This window comes from Notamacropus eugenii, chromosome 1, assembly GCF_028372415.1.
Source record: "Notamacropus eugenii isolate mMacEug1 chromosome 1, mMacEug1.pri_v2, whole genome shotgun sequence".
Lineage (NCBI taxonomy): Eukaryota > Metazoa > Chordata > Mammalia > Diprotodontia > Macropodidae > Notamacropus > Notamacropus eugenii.
Genome location: NC_092872.1, coordinates 725,766,655 through 725,787,685, shown reverse-complemented (window position 1 = coordinate 725,787,685; position 21,031 = coordinate 725,766,655). Strand labels below are relative to the sequence as shown.

General features: G+C 41.3%; 1 protein-coding gene across 2 annotated transcripts in view; it reads right to left on the bottom strand.

The window, feature by feature from the left end:
* Nucleotides 1-21,031, bottom strand: part of REEP1 (receptor accessory protein 1) — a 139,589-nt gene that overhangs the window by 66,161 nt on the left and 52,397 nt on the right. For both annotated transcript variants that reach the window (XM_072636947.1, XM_072636946.1), the window contains exon 2: nucleotides 12,283-12,355. In XM_072636947.1, the coding sequence (XP_072493048.1) occupies nucleotides 12,283-12,355 (73 nt within the window). The remainder of the gene's footprint in view (nucleotides 1-12,282; nucleotides 12,356-21,031) is intronic.

Here is a 21,031-nt window from a genome sequence, read left to right as displayed (position 1 = left end):
TTGATTATAATTATATAATAATTATATTAAAATAATAGTTCAGCAAAACCAACCAAAGCATCAGTGGTGCCTGATAGCATATGTAAAATTCCATACTCATAGGCCTCCTTCCTCCAATCAATCAATCAATCAGCTTCTATTAAATTCCTTCTATATGCCAGGCACTGTGCCAAGGGCTAAAGATACAAAAAGAGGCAAAAGACAGTCCCTGCCCTCAAAGAGCTCACAATCTGATGGGAGAGACAACATGCAAACAAATGTACACAAAGCAGCTCTATACAGGATAAATCAGAAGTAATTCACAGAAGGAAGGAAGTAGAATTAAAAATGACTGGGGAAGGAGGGAGAAGAATACTCTCTCCTCCAGGGCCAAGCATGGTCATTATAATCACATAGCATTCAGTTTTATTATATTAACTTTTTCCCCCCATTACATGTTGTAGACTTTGTAGATGGTACTTTTCTAGTTCTGCTTCCTTCATTCTGCATCCGTTCACATAATTCTTCCCAGGATTCTCATAACTTTCATCATATCTCACAGCATGATGAGATTCCAATCAACCAACATGCATTTATTAAGTGCTTGCTACGTATGAAGCACTTTGCTAAGCACTGGAGACACAAGGTAAAAGCAAAACCAATGCCTGCCTTCAGGTCACTTACATTCTAGTGGGGGAGAAAACATGTATATAGATAGGCAGATACCAAAAACATGAACAGGAGATGCTAGATAAGCTCAGAAGAGAAAGCCCTAGCCACTGGGTGGGGGAAGGGGAAAGAGAAGGAGAGGGGAGGCCAGGAAAGGCCTCCCATAGAAGGGGGGGAATCAGAGATGAGTCACACAGGGCTCCATGACGTTTACAAACCATAATTAGTTTTACTCCTCCCCAAATGATGGGCATTCGCCTTGTTTCTAGTTCCTTGCTACTACAGAAGTCTAGTTATTCTTATTTGGATATATGTGGAGAATCTCTTTTGCTTCTGATCTTGTTCAGGTACAGACACTTTAATCACTTTTCTTTTTCAGCCCAAAGACACTTTCCACATACTACTTTGAATGATGGTTACTGGTGTACTTGCCTTGTCCCTCCTAACAGACTGTTAATTCCTAGAAGGCAGAGACTGTCTTATTCTTTTCTGTACTGCTATAGCACCAAGCCTGAGGCCTCCCATGACCAGCAGCTGCTGCATTTGGACCCAGAAAGACCCAGATTCCAATCCTGTCTCTTACTAGCTGTGTGACTATGGGCAGGTCACAACTAACCTCTCTGAGGCTAGTGGCTCACCTATAAAATGGTGGCTCAGTGGATAGAGAGTTGGACCTGAAGTCAGGAAGACCATAGTTCAAATCAAACACCAGACACTTACCAGCTGTGTGACCCTGGACAAGTCACTTCACTCTGTGTGTCTCAGTTTGATGATCTGTCAAATGAGCTGGAGATGGAAATGGTGAACCACCCCACTATCTTTGCCAAGAAAACTCAAAGGACAGTATTGACATACTATAGTCCTCAAGAGTCAAACATGACTGAACAATAACTAGCAAAATAGGGTGTGGAACTTGGGATCAGGAAGACTTCAGTTCAAATCCTGCCTCAGATCTTATTAGCTGTGTGACCCAGGACAAGTCACTTAACCTCTCAGCTCCTGTAAAATGAGGATAATAAGAGCATCCACCTTATAGGGTAGTTGTAAGGTTTAAGGGAACTAAATTGTGTAAAATCCTTTGTGAACCTTAAAATGCTACATAAATGCTAGCTATTATTAATATTAAAAGGGGAATGATGACATATGCAATATGACTGCTCAAGATTGCTATGCGATTCCATTAAGATATCTAACACCTTTTGCAAACCTTAAAATGCTACCATATATCCAAGCTATTAATAGGTACTCAATAAAGAGGAAGAGTACCTATTTTTACTCTTACTCTAGGATGATCATTGGACCTGGAATCAAGAAGACTTGAGTTCAAATCTGACCTCAGACACTTCCTAGCAGTGTGACCCAGGGCAAGTCACTTAACTCTGTTTGCCTCAGTTTCCTCATCTGTAAAATAAGCTGGAGAAGGACACAGCAAACCACTCCAGTGTCTCTGCCAAGAAAACCCCAAATGGGGTCACAGAGAGTTGGACACACCTGAACAAAAAACAAGAATAGAGTAAGAAGAAGAGTGGGTGCTCAGTAAGTAGTTGTTGTGCGTATAAATGAGCATCCAGGAAATTACTCAGCACTTAGGCTAAGCACCGAGACCACTCCTTCCCAGGAAGGATGAGGCCCTTTGGGAAAAGTCAGGAGATGCGGACACTGAAAACATCAGGGGCAGCGTCAGCTCAGGAGACACAGCAGAAGGCATTGCTGATGAACGGTGACTTAGCTAGAAATGGTCCAGATGTCAACCTGCTTGAAAAGGACATCATTCAATAGGCGTTCACATCCTGATTACTGACTCACTCGTGTGGTGACTCTGGGCAAGATGTCACATGTCTATAATCTCTGCCTGCTGCTGATGGCAAGAGACTTGGTCATTCTTTAGTCATAAACCCAGGGAAAGGATATTGGGGGAGAGACATAGGGTATAGGACCAGGAAGGAGAGAGACTGACCAATGAGGACCCAGAGCTAAGGAGCAGGTGTTGTTCAGTCTTGTTCGACTCTTTGTGGCCCAATTTGGGGTTTTCTTGGCAAAGATACTAAAGTGGTTTGCTATTTCCTTCTCCATCGCATTTTAAAGATGAGGAAACTAAAGCAAACAGCATTAAGTGACTTGCCCAAGGTCACACAGCTAATGAGTGTCTGAGGCTAGATTTGAACTCAGGTCCTCCTGACTCCAAGGCTGCCATTCTATTCACTGAACCACCTGGCTGCCCTGAAGGAGCAGCAAGTCTCCCTGTCGCACTGGCACAGATTTACCCAGGCGGCAGGCATCCTAGGATCATATAAAGTCAGAGCCAGAATACCTGGCCAAGGACCTTGGACTTTATCCTATAGACCAGGGGTTCTTAAGCTGAAGACTTCAAAGTTGTTTTTAGAAATATTTTGATAAAACTGCATTTCAGAATAATTTGTTTCCTTTGTAATTCTAGGTATTTTACATATTTAAAGTGTTAATGTATTTAAATCATTATTTAAATTTTAATATAATATTAATTAAACAATGATTTAATATTTTGGTAATGGTATTTCAATATAATTAGTTTCCTTTGTAACCCTGTTTTATGTGTTTAAAACATTATTTTAAATATGATATTTAACATTTTAAGTATATTTTGCTATAAATTCCTTTGTCATCCTGTTTTATTTTATTCATTTAAAATATTATTTAATGTTTAACATTTATTTAATAATTTGACAGCTCTCAATATAATCAGTTTCCTTTGTAATCCTGTATGTTTTACTTTATGCATTTAAAAACTTTATTCTGGGAAGGGGTCCCTGGGCTTCAACAAATCATCATCAAAGGGGGCAAAAAACTCAGACTCAGAGCTCCCACTACAGTCAATGAAGTAACTGAGGTTTTTTGACTAGGAAGGTGATCCAGTCCAACTCTCCCATTTGACAGATGTGAAAACTGTGACTTAGGGAGACATGACTTGCTCAAGGTCACACAGCTGGTAAGCAGTTGAGGTGGGACACAAATGTAGATCTTCTGACTGAGATTAGCACGATTTTTTAAAAATAAAATTCAATTGCTATCTTTGGTTTTTCACATCATCTGCATTTCCCAAAGTTCTATTCCTTACTCCCAGGGAGTCATAATGATAAACAATGAAAAAAGAGCAATAAAAAAAGTTCAGGAAGACAATAAATGCTCCAGATTTTAAACTGCAGCCCTTTTGTTCACTCTCTTCCTCCAGGCTGGGAAGATATCACAGTAAACATTATAATAAAATAAAATATATGTAGGAAAGACAGTGGTGGCACGAGAGAGCTGATCTTGGAGCCAAGTTTCACCTCTGAAATCTACCCCATTCAGCACTCAAGACAACTCTCCTAAGGCCAGAAGCTACAGTGAGTGTGGTGACTTGTGTTGGTAGAGAGCTTTCCTCATGTTGGAGTGCTCCACAGCAATGCAATTCCAGGTTCAATCCTTAATTTATATGCATATAAATATTTATATCCTCACCCACCCGCATGCACTTGAGAGGCAGTTGCTTGTGAATAATGAACTCGTCTTGGGAGTCTGGAAGACTTGGGGTCAAGCCCTGACAGTCTGACTATATGATCCTGGGTCAATCATTTAATAGCAGTGCTCCAGAATATCCACTGCCCAAATCCATTGGTTGGAATAAATTCTTTACACCACCGAAAACAGAGAATGAAGAAGGGAGGAAAGGAAGACACTAATAGTGATGAATATTTTGCCCACCAAGAACAACCAAGAGCTATTATGCCTGAGAAGGTATATAAAGTTAATATATATGCACTTATATACAGAATGTCCCAAAAGTCTTAATACAGTTTTAAGCTTTCATAGTTTATATATGTATCTATGCATAAATATAGGCTTATTTATGTGTATACATATCTAGCTAGTTATATTTAAGCCTCACAACAACCCTATGAAGCAAGTACTACAGCTATGAATATCTCCATTTTACAGATGAGGAAACTGACCCCTGGTCTAGAGTTGTATCCACAGGGCCACCTAGCTACCTCCATTATGGATTTCAATAGTCATCAAACACAAAATGTCTTAGTACACAAGAGAAAGAGACCACGGGCTTCACCAGGCAATGAACCTTTCACTCTCAGACTCTGTGTTTCAGAGGTGCTGATCTACATTAGCTAAGGAAGACCTGAGTTCAAATGTGACCTCAGATACTTCCTACTTGTGTGACCTTGGGCAAGTCACTTAATCCTGTTTGCCTCAATTTCTTCATCTGTAAAATGAGCTGGAGAAGGAAATGCAAACCACTCCAGCATCTTTGCCAAGAAAACCCCATGGATAGTATTGGCATGCCACAGGGTCACAAAAAGTTGGACATGACTGAATGATGAAAACTACAACAAAAATTCATAATAAAAATATATTTCTTTAAAAAAAAGAATAACATGAGTGAGATTTGGGGCCTCAGTAAATGACAGCACGGTGGTGTTATTGTAAAGAAGGAAATCAAGCAGTCTAGAAGAGGAGGTCAGTTTTGAATCGGGGAAGTGGAAATGTCAAACAGACGTCCATGCTTGGACAGATCTTGAGTTCTCCAGGCTGGGGTTCAGAAGCAGCCAGGTGAGGCGGTGCCTGTCTGTGATATCTGCTTCTGGGGAAGTGATGAGGATACAAATGGGGCTCTAAAGGTTAAGCAGAATATTAGGGGTTGCTTTTCCAGAATATTCTGCTTCATCTTTAGGGCACTGTTTGTATCCACATCGGAAGTGAGGCAGAGGCTGGCAGATCACTTGAGTTTGGGGGGTGAGGATTCTGAGCAGGGTGTGGCTGACTAGGTGTCCATAGTAGGTCTGTTGGCCATATGGTGAGCCCTCTGAGGGGGAGGGGGCCCCCAGGCTGCTTCAGGAAAGAAATGGCCCCTATTGGAGAAATGAGTAGCTGTTCCACTTCTCATCTGGCTGAGATAGGGAGACCCAGGCTCAGAAAGGGTTCAGGAGAGAGGCCTTGGCTGGGGTTACAGATCTGGAGAGAGCCCATGCACGCAGAGAGCTTGGGAATGGAGAATGGAGACTTAGGAAGACCTTAGCAGATCTGGAGCTTTTCTCTGCTCTGGAGACACCACTCTAACCTGAAGCACTGTTACAGAAACGAGGAAGGAAAAGTCAAAGATTCCTTAGGTCCAGTAAGAAGAGAAGGACTTTGGGGACCAACCTTGTGCCTTTGTTGGTCAGTCATATCTGACTCTTCTTGACCTCATGTGGGGTTTTCTTGCAAAGATACTAGAGTGGTTTGCCATTTCCTCCTCCAGCTCACTTTACAGATGAGGAAACTGAGGCAAACAGAATGAAGTGACTGTCAAATTTGAACTCGTAAAGGTTAGTCTCCCTGACTCCAGGGCCGGCACTCTCTCTAATGGATCACCAACTGCCTTAGGGCTATCAGCTAATTAACTAAGAGTGAACAGGTGAATAAGATAGGTCAGAAATTGTGCTGGGTAATTATAATACAAAGACAAAAAATTAAATAACCCCTGCCCTCAAGGAACTTATATTCTATCGGTAGAACCAATATGGACTGAACAGGCAGCTTAGGGTGGCTCAAGGTGAGCTGGCCTCCGAAGACTAGAGTTGAAATTCTGCCTCTGGAACATACTGGCAGCCTGGCCCTGAGAATGTCACAACCTTTCATTTCATCCAGGCAGCTCTCTAAGACAAGGGTTGGTCACTTGGGGCCCATAAACCTTTAAAAAAAAAATCTATTTCAATAAAATTGGTTTCTTTGGTAATTCTATGTATTTTGTGCATTTAAAAATATTATTCTGAACAAGGATCCATAGGTGTCACTGGGTTAACAAAGAGGCCCATGATATAGAGTTGCAAAAGGGGAGGTAGGGAAGGAAAGGGAAAGGGAGGGAAGGGGAAGAAAGGGAAAATAAAAAGGAAAGGGAAGAGAAAGAAAAAACACATTTTATATGTACATATGTGTATGTTACATATATGTGTATCATATGTTACATACATGTATAGTATATATGATAAAGTACAAATGTAAGGTACTTAATATATCTAATACATACAAAGTAAACATAAGCCATATGAAATAACTACTTAGCTGTTACCCAAAGCTTAGAGATGGAAGGGCCAGAGGTCATCTACTCCAACCCATATCTGAATAAGCCTCTCCTGTATTGACTAGAGAATGAGCAGTCATGAACCCTCTGCTCCCAGGGCTCTGCTGAGGGGAGCTGTTGACCCTGAGGCAAGCATTTCCACTCTGAGGTAACTCTAGGCCTTAGGAAGGATGTCAAAGCTAAATTTGTTTCTTTGCAATGTCCTCCTGTCCTGTCCCGGTTCTGCCCTCTGAGGCCAACCAGAACAAAGCTGATCTCTTTTACCAGGTGGCAGACCTGAAGGATATTAACGTCTCATAAAAAGCAAATGATGTTTAGGCTTTTTCCCAGGCTCAAAATAGGAACCACCAACTTGGAGCAGTTACTGTATTAAGGTTTATCATCTATTAACATGCATAGGCATTAATTCAACCACATTTGTTGAGCATCTGTTACAGACCAGGCACTAGCACCAGGCACTTTGGATACAAACGTAAAAAACAAAGCAGCCCCTGCTCTCAAGGAGCTGACATTCTAGCAGGAAAGAGGGGGATACAACAGGAGCAGATAAGTACATACAAAGCATATACAAGTGGTTTAAAGAGAGCAGAAACAAAAGTGGGAGAAAGCAAGAGGAACCTTGAAGGATATTAGCAATTCTAGTTCTTAACCCAATTCCTAGAATGTAGTAAGCTCTTAATAAATTCTTGTTGACTTGCCTCAACTTGGAGGTGAAGGAGAAGTAGGGCACCAAGCAGCCAAACACACAGAGGTAGGAATGAAATTTTATACAGGGGAATATCTAGCAGCCTAGTTTAACTAGAACGGAAAATGTGCGAGAGGAAATTACACGTAATTATATGTAAAGATTTTAAATGTTATAACAATTTATAAATTATTTATTTTTATAATAATATATTATATATTTGCATAGTTTTATTTTATTATTTGACAATTTTATAAATATGTGCACATATAGCGTTTAGATCCTTTTGGTCTATCCCTAAGCATCCACCAAAATGCTCTTCACAAGGTAGAAACAATAAATTTTTGTTAAAATAATATCTGGTTCTCTTAGTTCACATACCTTCTGCAGGTAAGGGTGTGCTGAGCTACCACAACTTGAAAATGGCCTGATTCCATATTTAAAAATTCCCTCTCTCATCTGAGTCTTCAAGTCAATTTCACTCCTGGGAAGAGGATGCACTGACCAGCCAACACAATGAGCCAGTCTACTTAGCAACTACATTTCTCATTGCAGATTACATCCCTGCATCCTGGCTTAAAAGTCAGGATGAGTTGGCATTATTCATCAAAGGCTATTCACCCACATAGCTGAGGGGGAGAAGGACCTACCCCATGTAGGACCTATGTCCTGCCTGCCATGAGGTCCATCCTCAAATAACTAACAAAAAGGGAAAGAAAACAGGATGTGCTGAGAGAGAAAATGAAAGATCTTAACTTTGCACTAAGACAAGATCAAATTCTTTAAACTTAGAGTTTCATACTCCCAGAGTCCATCCCCCTACAACAAAAAAAATTTGAGCCTTAAACTTGACATTGGTGGATCCAGTCTATGTGGGTGGTGCCCAGAACCAACAGAAAATAACAAGTCCCATGTTCAAAATCCCCTATAAAGAAATTTCCTCGGGAACAGATTAATCCATCAACAAGTACATATTAAGTGCCTACTATGTGCAAGACACTGCGATAGGTATTGGGGACACAAATACAAAGACTGAAACAACCTCTACTATCATATGGCTTAAATTTAATCAAACTAGTGAAAACTTTGTAGTCATTATCTTGCACATGGCAGAAGAGGTCTCTGGAAAGCCGGGTTCCCCCAGAAGCAACTCCACAACATTTCATGTATTTTTAAAACCAACTCCTAGTACTGAAGATATTATTTAAAAAAACAAAAACAAAGAAGAGACACAAAAAAACCCTAATCCAATGTGTAGCAGTTACATATTTACCAAATAACAGACTCAATAGAAAGAGTGCTTTATATCTTTAAAAAAATTGCTTTGTGTTTTAAAAATGACCAATGTTTTGATCGTTTTAATAGGAGGAAAGACAATAGAATAGCAGACTTTCAGGTATGTTTTTAAAAACATACATGAACATTGTGCTCTCTGCCTACTTGGATCAGGAAACTTGTGCAAGACATTTTTAAAAAATTATCTTTTTAATGATTTTATTAAAAAAAAGAACAAAGGGTCTTGAAAGTTGGCAAATCAACAAACGCTGGTTTTATAGAGGATCATGAACTATACACAAACTGAGTTCAATACTTTTTTCCTCAAGTTTTATCAGTGTATTTAGCTAAATAAGACTTCCTCAGAGTAATTGCATCTCATTGCCATTATATACGTTATATATATTTGATCTATGTAGCTGAATATGTATATCAAATATATGTGTATGTGCTTATATTCTTACAATTTTCCAGGCTGAAGTCTAGCATTAAGTTGTAGAAAAATAACTGATATTTTAAAAGTAGGGATGGAAGTAAAAGAAATTTGTGTTTACTTTTTTTATTTCTTATTTTGCATTACAGATATCTGTAAGTCTGAGATTTAAAAAAAAAATTTGTGACTTTTAATGTTTTTTCCTCATAGAATGTGATTGTCAAAGAACATGCACTGAAAATTGCTTTCAAAAGTATGAAGCTTCATTGATACTTAATAAGTTGCAATTTTTTCTTGTCTGTTAAAAAAAATTAATCAACAAGTATTTATTAAGTGCCTACTATGTGCCAAGCACTATGCTAGGTATTAGGGATAATTTTAAATTTAAATTTAATTTAATTTTTAATTTTTAAAATGAAAGATTCCTACTCTCAAAGAGTTTATATTCAATCAATAGGCCTTTATTGAGCACCTACTATGTTCCAGGAACTCTACTTATATCCCTTCTACTGGGTACAAACATAAAAGATAAAGCAACCCAACATTTAAAGGTCTTAAATTCAATTAACAAGCATTTATTAAGCACCTACTATGTGCGAGGCGCTGGCATAACAAAGCCCAAATAGTCCCTGCCCTCATGGAGCTTCCATTCTAGGAGAAGGAAGGAGCAACTGCCAAGATGAGGAGAAGCTGGTTTGGAACACACAGTCGTCTCTTGTCGGTCTTCAGATGCTGGTATCAAAGAGCTACCCAAGGCAAGTAGAGGCAGGGCTTGGGATGCCCTGTTTCATCACAGAGGGGTAACCTGTGCCCCTGCTTGCCCTGTTTATCTCCTTGAATGGTCTTTTCTTGGGTCCTGGGAGATCATTCATGGAGAGAGATGAGATCGACAAAGCCATTTCTAATGATCCTGGCATGGAAAATTCATTAACCCTCCCACCCTTCATTTAGTCCCGATCCCAACCCACACTGCAGGACACACTTTCTCTAATGGTATAGGGTCTTATTCCTGTCTTCCAGACTTTTGAGGAAAGCGAAGGGAGCAGCTGGGGAAAGGGGATGGAGAGGGGGATGCAGACCCCATGACTGGAGCCACCCTTAAGACAAGTCAGCATAGAGTAACACTCCTGGGAAGCCTGGAGCCAGGAAGGTAACCAGAGAGAAGTCAGCCCATCCAGAAGGAGAAAACACCCAACATTACCTGCCTCAGTTGCTACCTGAGATGACTCCTATTGGGAGCTGGGAAAGTTGATTTTCCATCTAGATCACAAATCTAGGACCAAGAACAAACAACCCTCTCCCCTGTTTCTAGAGCCCAATTCTCGCTGGGATTTCCCCTGTCTGTCGCACCTGAGGATCTGGGAGGAAAATGGCTCTATATTACAGGTGTGTCTAACCTACTGGCCTGTGATTCTGCCTCCAATAAACATAACTTTCTTGGATTCTGAGTCTAAGTCTCAGAAACTGAGAGGAAGCAACCAGGTGGAGTGGGAGCCCTGAATTAGGTAGAGGTGAATGATGTATATTTTAATATAAACGAATATGTCCCGATTTCATAGGGCCAGCTGTCACTGCAGAAAAATTAATACAAGTAAAGATGATTATTAATAACCTTAGACATTTGCTTAAGATGTTACCTTTCTCAGGATGTGTTAATGTGCTAAGAGATGACTCCTTTAAACAGAGCCTTCAGGACCCAAGGAATTAATATTAAATTAATTAATATTGAAGCTAATTAAAATAATTAAAATTAATATTAAGACTTAGGTACCTTGACAACCAAGCAGTGACATTTAGGAGAACAAAAGAAGCATCTACACACAGTTTTTCCTTCCTGCTATAATCCTTCTCCTGTTCCCTACATGGTACCAGTTTGTAGGGAGACCCCTGTTGACATTCAGGCAGTGTTCTGAGGTTTGATAAGTACTTTATATTGAACATATTATCTCATCAGAGCTTTACAATGGCCTTGTGAGGAAGGAGCTATTGATCACCCCCATTTTACAGAAAAGAAAACTGATCCCTTAGATGTAATCAACTCACCCAAGGCCACATAGCTAGCTGTCTGAGGGGAGATTTGAATTTAAGCCTTCTGGACGCCAAGTCAACTACTCTATTAGGCTATCTGGGTAGATGGCAATAATAATAGTAATAACAATAAATAAGATATTCATAAAGCACTTTGCAAACCTTAAAGCAGTATTATTAATATCATTATTAATAATTGTGGATATTCATAATATTAGCTACCATTTACACAGTGTTTCACGGTACACAATGCACTTCGTATCATGTATATTATCTCATTTGATCCTCACAAGAGCCTAGTGAGGTGGATGCTACTAATATCCCCATTTTACAGATGAGGAAACTGAGGGTCAGAGCATCTCAGGGTCACAAAGCCAGTAAGCATCATAAGCATGTGACAGTAGACTCCACTAAGCCTGGAGGGGTCAAGTAAGAAAGCAATGGTTGCCTGCAATTTGTTCTGCGAGCCCAGTCCCATTCCTAGGTCAGTGACTAGAATCTCTGCTCTAGGCTATAAAGGGCAAACTCTGAGGGATAGAGAGTTTCCTCCTCAGAAGGTCCCTGATACCAATAGAATCCTGAGAGTCAGAGGATCTCTCACTCCTTTCTCTAATACCCTGGGCCTGCTTTCCAACTTGTGGGGAGTATTTTCTTTCCCTCTCCACTTAACCAAGGGGCATACAGGTGGTGGTCCTCCCACTGGAAGCCAGACTTCTCCCAGGAGGGACCTGGTTATACTAGTGCCTGGGCCCTGCCCTAGGGCTAAGAGCTGGACACAAATCAGTGAGTAACCTGAAGGATCGTGGGGGAGCTGCGCCACAGCCCCTAACCCAGCAACCTCTGATTCACTAAGGCACCAGCAGGCAAGGACTGTGAAATTCAGTATGCTGCCCCCCCTACAGGACAGGGGAAAAAAATTCATACTGGGGGAGGAAACTGAGGCCAGAGACCTCCAGTGACCTATCTACCCAAGGTCACAGATTCAAGAACAGCCTTGCTCCCCCCTCACTAGAACTCACTGCCCACTGATGGTTCTCCTCCCTCTGTCCCCCATTCTAAGCCCAACCAGTCCCTGGCCCACAGCACCCTCAGAAAACCCAGCTAAAAAACAGGGTTACTCACGTATTCTTTAATGTCCTTTGACTTTACTGCCTTGTAAGAATAATATGCCGGATAAAGGGTGCCAAATAGGAGCCTGGGGGAAAGAGAAACAAAAGAGAAGCAGATGAATTTTGTTGGTCCTGCCCCAGGGATGATGTTTCCCTTCCCCTCCCGCCCCAACAACAACAACTCATATTTTATAGAAGATGTTCTAAGGTTTGCCAAGTGTTTTTCACAAAGTGAGAGCCTCCCAACAACCCCATGTTATACCCAGGGTATTATTATATGTGAAAACTTGTGGGGTACAGGAGAGTCCACCAAGTCAACAGTGATCACTTCAATAAGCACTAATGAAGCACCTATGTGTGCCAAGCTCTAGGTCTAGTGTTAGACTAGCGATCAAGAAATCCTGCCTCAGACCCTTTCCAGCTATGCAACCCTGGGCAAGACACTTATCCTCTCTCTGACTCAGTTTCTTCATCTGTAAAAAGGGCATCTATTCCAATGGTGGATCCAATGAAATGACAAAGATAAAGTGCTTTACAAACCTTGAATTTCCATATTAATGTTAGCTGTTATCATCTATGATGGATGAGAGACTACAAAGCCAAAAATCTACCTGTCTATGCCCTCAAGAGATTGATATTGTACTGGGGTAGGACACCATTAAGTATACACACACACACACACACACACACACACACACACACACAACACAACGCACACAACACACACACAACACAACACAGTGCTAGCTCATAGTTGTTGCTGTTGCTCAGTTGTTTTTCAATCGTATCCAATTCTTTATGACCCCATTTGGGGATTTCTTGAAAAAGATACTGGATGGTTTGCCATTTCCTTCTCCAGTTCATTTTGCAGATGAGGAAACTGAGGCAAACAGGGTAAAGTGACTTGCCCAGGGTCATATAGCTAGGAAGTGTCTGAGGCCAGATTTGAACTCAGAAAGATGAGTCTTTGTGACCCCAGGTCCAGCAATCTAGTCACTGGACTGCCTAGCTGCCCCTGGCCCATGGTGGCTTAACAAATACTTGAGGATTGATTAACTGTTGATTGTGGCTGTCAGCAAAAAGAAGTTAACAAAAGGCCTCCTGTGGCCTTTAAACTGAATCTGGAATGATTCTAGGGGTTCCAGGAAGCAGGAAAGAAGAGCATTACAGGCATGGGGAACAGTTGTGGGGGTGTGAGAATGTCAAGGAGAGGAAGCAGCAGGAGGCCGGTCAAAATGCAAAATTAGAGTGATTATAACCAGCTGATGGTCAAGACAGACCCAGTTAATCCCAGGCAGTTGCTACTGCTATGACCCAACTCCCTGGGGGCTCACTAGCATTTGCTGCCAAGGCACAGCAAAACAATCCTAACCAGAAGCTACAGCTAACAAATACTTTCACCCCCTGAAATGTCAACGCTGCACTCGCCATGTGTCACTAGCTGGAATGCTTCTGACAGGGTAGGATAAGTATCCAGCCCCTCCCACCTTAGAAACCATTAGCGCTTCTTCTGCCAAGAACAAGACCAGAAGCCTAGAGTTAGCAGAACTGGGTCATGTAGTCTTACCCAACATTTTACTGGGGGCCACAAAGGTGGAGGGTTTGCAAAAAGACACAGACAAGAGTTGTCCATAAGGGGAGATGGGTAAAGGCATTGTAATCTGCACAGCTGGGGAAAGTACCCACAGTAATGAGATCACAGACCTGAGGAAACCTTTGGTAGTTAATAAATGTTTGTCAAAACAATTTCATTCAACAAATATGTACCAATTGTGTATGTCTGACATACGAAGTTCAGATCATACATGGTGCCTGCCCTCCCAGAGCTTACAATCTAGTAAAGGGATATGATACATACAGAGATAAATGCAACAGGAAAAAAAAGACACGTTTATTTGAGGGCTGTGAAATAAAGTGCTATGAGTGGGGAGAATGGTAAGGGATTTTAATAAGGGAAATCATGGAGGAGGTAGCATTTGAGTAAGTCTTTAAAGGATGGCTCAAACTGCTAGATCTATATCCCAAAGATATCAACAAAAAATGGAAAAGGATCTCTTTGTACAAAAATATTTATAGCAGCTCTTTGTGGTGGCTAAGAATTGGAAATCAAATGGATGTCCATAAACTGGGGAATGGCTAAACAAGGAGTGGTATATGATTGTAATGGAATATTCTTGTGCTCTAAGAAATGACAAGCAGAATGATTTCAGAAAAACCTGTTAAGACTTACATGAACTGATGCATAGTGAAGTGAACAGACAGAATAGGAGAATGTTGTACACAGTAGCAGCAATGTTGTACGATGAAGAACTGTGAATGATTTAGCTAATCTAAACAATGCAATGATCCAAGCATCCCAAAGGATTAATGATGAAGTATACTGTCTGCCTCCAGAGAAAGAACTGATATTGATTGAATACAGACTGAAGCACACTGTTTTTCACTTTTATTCTTTTCTTTTGAGTCTTTTGGGACGAAGACTAATATGGAAATGTTTTACAGTAAAAAAATTTAAATGAGTCAGTATGATCAAAAGACATAAACTAGGAAAGCATAGGGGATGTCTACGAGACACAAGCTGACCCTGGGATTAGCTTGTATGATGGTGGCTTTATAACCAAGAAAGTGATTGAACTTATCAGACAGAGGATGGATGATACAGTAAAAAGAACACTGGATCTGGAGTTAAGACCTGCGTTCAGATAGTACCTCTGATATTTACTAGCTGTGAGATCCTAGGCAAGTTCCTTAGCCTCCCTTGGCCTCAGTTTGCTCACAGGCAAAATGAGGGAGTTGAAGCAGATGGCTTTGGAGGTTGCTTCTAGACCTCAGTTCTCTCACCTGTGATGTGAGGGGGTCCCTGCTAGCCCTGGATCCAGGATTCTATGGACTTGATTTGGCTAGGAACAGAATTTTAAACACAGGAGTGGCAAGGTTAAATCTTTACAGAGAGGAGTTCTGCCCAACAGTCTCATGAAGGAAGGTGAGCAGAGGTGGGAAGACAGGTTAGGATGTTTCCCATTTATGTACCTAGAATTCAGCACCATGGACAGCTTCAAAAATATGTTTGTCTGTCCCCTAGGCCAGGAATGTCATCCCTGGTCATCTCAGATTTTGGTGTCCAGAATCTTCTTTCAAGGCTCATCTCCTCTGCAAAAGCCTTCATGATCTCTACCCACCACCACTGTTTCTTTCTTCCTCAAATTTCCTTGTATCATACTTTTTTTTTTTTTTAAATAAACACACTATCCTTCCACTCACAGTAAAGTACAAGGTTCTTCAGGGCAGGAACTGTCTTGGTCTTAAATTCATAGAGTATAGTCTAAGACAGCTTTGCACATGCTGTTAAGTCATTTTTCGGTTGTATCCAATTCTCTGTGGCCCATTTTGGGGTTTTCTTGACACAGATAGTGGAGTGGTTTGCCACTTCTTTCTCTAGCTCACTTTAAAGATAAGGAAACTCAGACAAACAGGGTTAAGTGACTCTCCCAAGGTCACACAGTTAGTAAAGGTCTGAGGCCAGATTTGAACACAGGAAGAGTCTGATTTCAAGCCCAGTGCTTTATCCATTGTGCCACCTAGCACATAATAAGTACTTAAGTACTTAATAATAAAAATCCTACTAATAAGACAATAATGATACTCTACTGCAAGTGCTTTGTACGTAGTAGGTGCCTAATAATGGAAGTCTTAATAGTAAGACAATAATAATGACAGAGTTTATTGCAAGGTAGAGAACCTGCAGCCTCTAGGTCACATGTGGCCCTCTAGATCCTCAAATGCTGCCCTTTGTCTGAATCCAAACTTCACAAAACAAATCCCCTTATAAAAGGACTACAATAGACTTTAGACTAAGTGCTATGCACATAGTAGGTACTTAATATCAAAAGTCCTAATAATAAGACTTGTTGTGGGCAGCCGCAGCTCCGAGAGGTACAGATCCGAGCAGGCTTCTGAGACGGGATCTCCAGCGGCCGCACAAGCCCCCCCACCCACAGGTGACGAGAGTCGGTGAGAGAGTCTCTTTGGCGGGTCGAGAGGGGAGTGGGGTGCCCCCATGGCTCGGCCCCCCCCCCCCCCCCCCCCCCCCCCGAGATAGAAGCTGAGAGGCGGCTGCAGACAGGGGCTCCCCAAGCGGGCAGGAGCCTGGATCCATTGTGGAAGGTCTGTGCATAAACCCCCTGAGGGAACTGGGCCTGAGAGGCAGCCCTGCCCTGACCTGACCATCTGAACTTAATTCTCACACTGAATAGCAGCCCTGCCCCCGCCAAAAGCCCTAAGGCGGGAAGCAGCATTTGAATCTCAGTCCCCAAACACTGGCTGGGAGGACCAGGAGGCGAGGTGGGTGTGAGGAGAATATTCAGAGGTCAAGCCACTGGCTGGGGAGAATACCCAGAAAAGGGAAAAGAAATAAAACTATTGAAGGGTACTTTCTCAGAGAAAAGACACCTCCTCCCTTCCTTTCTGATGAGGAAGAACAATGCTTACCATCAGGCAAAGACACAGAAATCAAGGATTCTGTGTCCCAGCCCACCCAATGGGCTCAGGCCATGGAAGAGCTCAAAAAGAATTTTGAAAATCAAGTTAGAGAGGTGGAGGAAAAACTGGGAAGAGAAATGAGAGGGATGAAAGAGAAGCATGAAAAGCAGATCAGCTCCCTGCTAAAGGAGAACCAAAAAAATGTTGAAGAAATTAACACCTTGAAAACTAGCCTAACTCAATTGGCAAAAGAGGTTCAAAAGGCCAATGAGGAGAAGAATGCTTTCAAAAGCAGAATTAGCCAAATGGAAAAGGAGATTCAAAAGCTCACTGAAGAAAATAGATCTTTCAAAACTGGAATGGCACAGATGGATGCTAAGGACTTTATGAGAAAGACAGATATCACAGAACATAGCGAGAAGATTCGAAAAAAGGAAGATAATGTGAAATATCTTATTGGAAAAACAACTGACCTGGAAAATAGAATCAGGAGAGACAATGTAAAAATTCTGGGACTATCTGAAAACCATGATCAAAAGAAGAGCCTAGACATCATCTTCCATGAAATTATCAAGGAAAACTGCCCTGAGATTCTAGAACCAGAGGGCAAAATAAATATTCAAGGAATCCGCAGAACACCACCTGAAAGAGATCCAAAAAGAGAAACTCCTAGGAGCATTGTGGCCAAATTCCAGAATTCCCAGGTGAAAGAGAAAATATTGCAAGCAGCTAGAAAGAAACAATTCAAGTATTGTGGAAATACAATCAGGATAACACAAGATCTAGCACCCTCTACATTAAGGGATCGAAGGGAATGGAATAGGATATTCCAGAAGTCAAAGTTACTAGGACTAAAACCAAGAATCACCTACCCAGCAAAACTGAGTAGAATACTTCAGGAGAAAAAATGGTCTTTCAATGAAATAGAGGATTTTCAAATTTTCTTGATGAAAAGACCAGAGCTGGAAAGAAAATTTGACTTTCTAACACAAGAATGAAGAGAACCATGAAAAGGTGAACAGCAAAGAGAAGTCATAAGGGACTTACTAAAGTTGAACTGTTTACATTCCTACATGGAAAGACAATATTTGTAACTCTTGAAACATTTCAGTATCTGGGTACTGGGTGGGAGTACACACACACACACACACATGCACACACACACACATACATACATAGAGACAGAGTGCACAGAGTGAATTGAAGAGGATGGGATCATATCTTAAAAAAAAAAATGAAATCAAGCAGTGAGAGAGAAATATTGGGAGGAGAAAGGGAGAAGTTGAATGGGGCAAATTATCTCTCATAAAAGAGGCAAGCAAAAGACTTATTAGTGGAGAGATAAAGAGGGGAGGCAAGAGAAAAACATGAGGTCTATCTCATCACATTCCACTAAAGGAAAGAATATAATGCACACTCATTTTGATAGGAAAACCTATCTCATAATACAGGAGAGTGGGGGACAGGGGCACAAGCAGGGTGGGGGGGAGGATGGAGGGGAGGGCATGGGGAGGAGAATGCAATCCGAGGTCGACACTCATGGGGAGGGAAAGGATCATAAGAGAATAGAAGTAATGGGGGACAGGATAGGATGGAGGGAAATATAGTTAGTATTATACAACACAACTAGTATGGAAATCATTTGCAAAACTACACAGATTTGGCCTATATTGAATTGCTTGTCTTCCAAGGGGAAGGGGTGGGGAGGGAGGGAGCTAAAGAAGTTGGAACTCAAAGTGTTAGGATCAAATGTAATGGTCTTACCACTGGGAAATAAGAAATACAGGTTAAGGGGTCAAGAAAGCTATCTGGCCCTACAGGACAAAAGAGAAGATGGAGACAAGGGCAGGGAGGGAGGATAGAGGAGAGAGCAGATTGGTCACAGGGGCAATAAGAATGCTTGGGTTTGGGGGGGGGGAGGGGATAAAAGGGGAGAAAATTTGTAACCCAAAATTTTGTGAAAATAAATGTTAAAAGTTAAATTAAAAAAAAAAACGAATGGAAAAAAAAAATAAGACTTGTTAATAATAGTCTCCTGCAAGTGCACATAGGAGGTAGTTAATAAGATAGTGATAATAATAATAGTCTAGTGTAAGTGCTTTGCACATAGTAGGTCCTTAATAATAAAAGTTGTCTTGAACTGGATAAAGGTCAGTGTGAAGCAGATGTTTGATTTACAGTCTTTTCCTCTTGCTCCTTTGACACTTTAGAGTGAAGCAGAGAGAAATGGATTTGGAGTCAAAAAATTCAGTCCCAGCTCTGCCACTTGTTATCTGTATGATCTTAGGCAAATCTCAGTCCTTGGTTTCCACAAAAATCATAGATCTAGGGTTAGGAGGGACCTCTGAGGCTATCTGATCCAATTCTCTCTTTTACAGCCGAGGAAACTGAGCCCCAGGAAGACAAAGGTGTCACACAGATAGTAAGCATCAGTGGCCAGCTCCTCTGATTTAAGTCCAGTTCTTTTTCACTGTAATCTGCATGATGTGGTATATAGAGTGCTTGAGTTGGGGTCAGGAAAACCCAGGCTCAAGTCTCACCTCAGGCATTTATTAGTTGTATGACTTTAATTTTTCTGACTCTCAGTTTCCTCATCTTAAAAAATGGGCATAACTGTAACATATACCTCACAGTGTTGTTGTAAGGATGTAAAGTACATGATCCTATGTAAATGTTATTAATATCATTTTTAGTATTATTTTAACATGATCTCCTAAAGTAAAATGTCTCAAAAATCAAGGAGAATGAGGAGCCAGGAGAGGCAAAGAGAAGGGTATTGGGGATCCTCCTTCTAGAGGATACTCTCATCAGTTGAGTGGAGCCATGTCGCACTAGGACGAGGAACACAATGGCTGCTGGGTCACACAGTGTGGATTCAGCAGAACCATCAGAATTCATGTAGGCTGTGGAGGAGCACTCCCCACATCCTAGCTCTTTGATAGGAGCAGAGAACAGTGCATCTTTGTGCAAATGTTTTTTCAGCCTCTTTCCTGACTCCAGGAGGCCAGCCTGGATGAACAGGGGCCAGTGGAAAAGCCCACCTCTAATACCAACAAACAAAAGTTTTTCTGAAATTTCTTAAACAACAGTACTTCATGAGAACCAGGGGAGGCCAGAGCAAAACCAACGAGTTCAAGCCCGAGACAGGGGCTCTGGCCTTGGCCTCATTTCCCTGTTATTCTTTCACACTTATTTTTGCAGCCTCATGTGGGAAGCCCTCCCATGAGTTATCTCTGTTTTGACAGCATATGCTCACAGCAGAAGTGACTGGGTCTTTTGTTTACAGAATCTCTAAAATATTGATGTACATGGAAAGTCCTTGGGATTTCTCTATTTTGGGGGTGAGAGAGGAAAGTGAGGTAGGGGGGCTACATTAGTGTTCGAGGAGAATTGGGATCAGAGGACCTGGATTCAAGTTCTGGTTCTATTTATCTATTTCTCTACCCATCTACCCATATATCTATGAACCCATCCATCTATCTATCCATCTACCTATCCACTTACCCATCCATCTATCCACCCTAAAAGGCCAATCCCCTCATTTTATAGATAAGGAGACTCAAGGTCAATGACATTAAATGAGTTGCACAAGGTCACACAGCTAGTCTTAGAAGCTTAGTCTTTTGAACCCAGGTCCTCTGGCTCCAGAGCCAGGACTCTTTCTGTTGGTAAAGAAAACCTTATCCTCACTTTACAGGTGGAAAAACTGAGGATCAGAGAGGTTAACTTCACCACTGGCACAAACCAGACTGTGTCCAGTCTGGGGGGTCTTCACTCCAAGTCCAGCCCACAATCCATTGTGAATTACTACCTTCTCAAGGTAGCTTGATTATCTTCTTTGTGAACACGAGGCACACCCACAGTCAAACAGAATAAACAAAACAGATTCCAAGGATCAAAGCCAAAAATAAAATTATTTATGGATCATGCATGAGGCAATTTGGAGGTGTAGGAGAGAGGGTGTTAGAGTTAGGAAGACCTGACTTTTCTTTTTTCCAGTAGGGAGAAAAAATAATTTATTTTTTGTTAACTAAAAAATGAAGTGAAATTTTGAAAAATGACTGGGAGATGAGGAAATGTAAGCCTGGAGGTATAAAGTTTAATGAGTGCCTAGTCCATGCTGTCCTTGAGGACAGCAGTTATGCATTTTGGTTCTAGATGCTGGACTTGGAGTCAGGGAGACGAGTTCAAATTCATCCTCAGACTCCAGCTGTGTGACCCTGGGTAAGCCACTTAACCTCTGTCTGCTTCAGTTTCCTCCTCTGTAAAATGGGGATAATAAT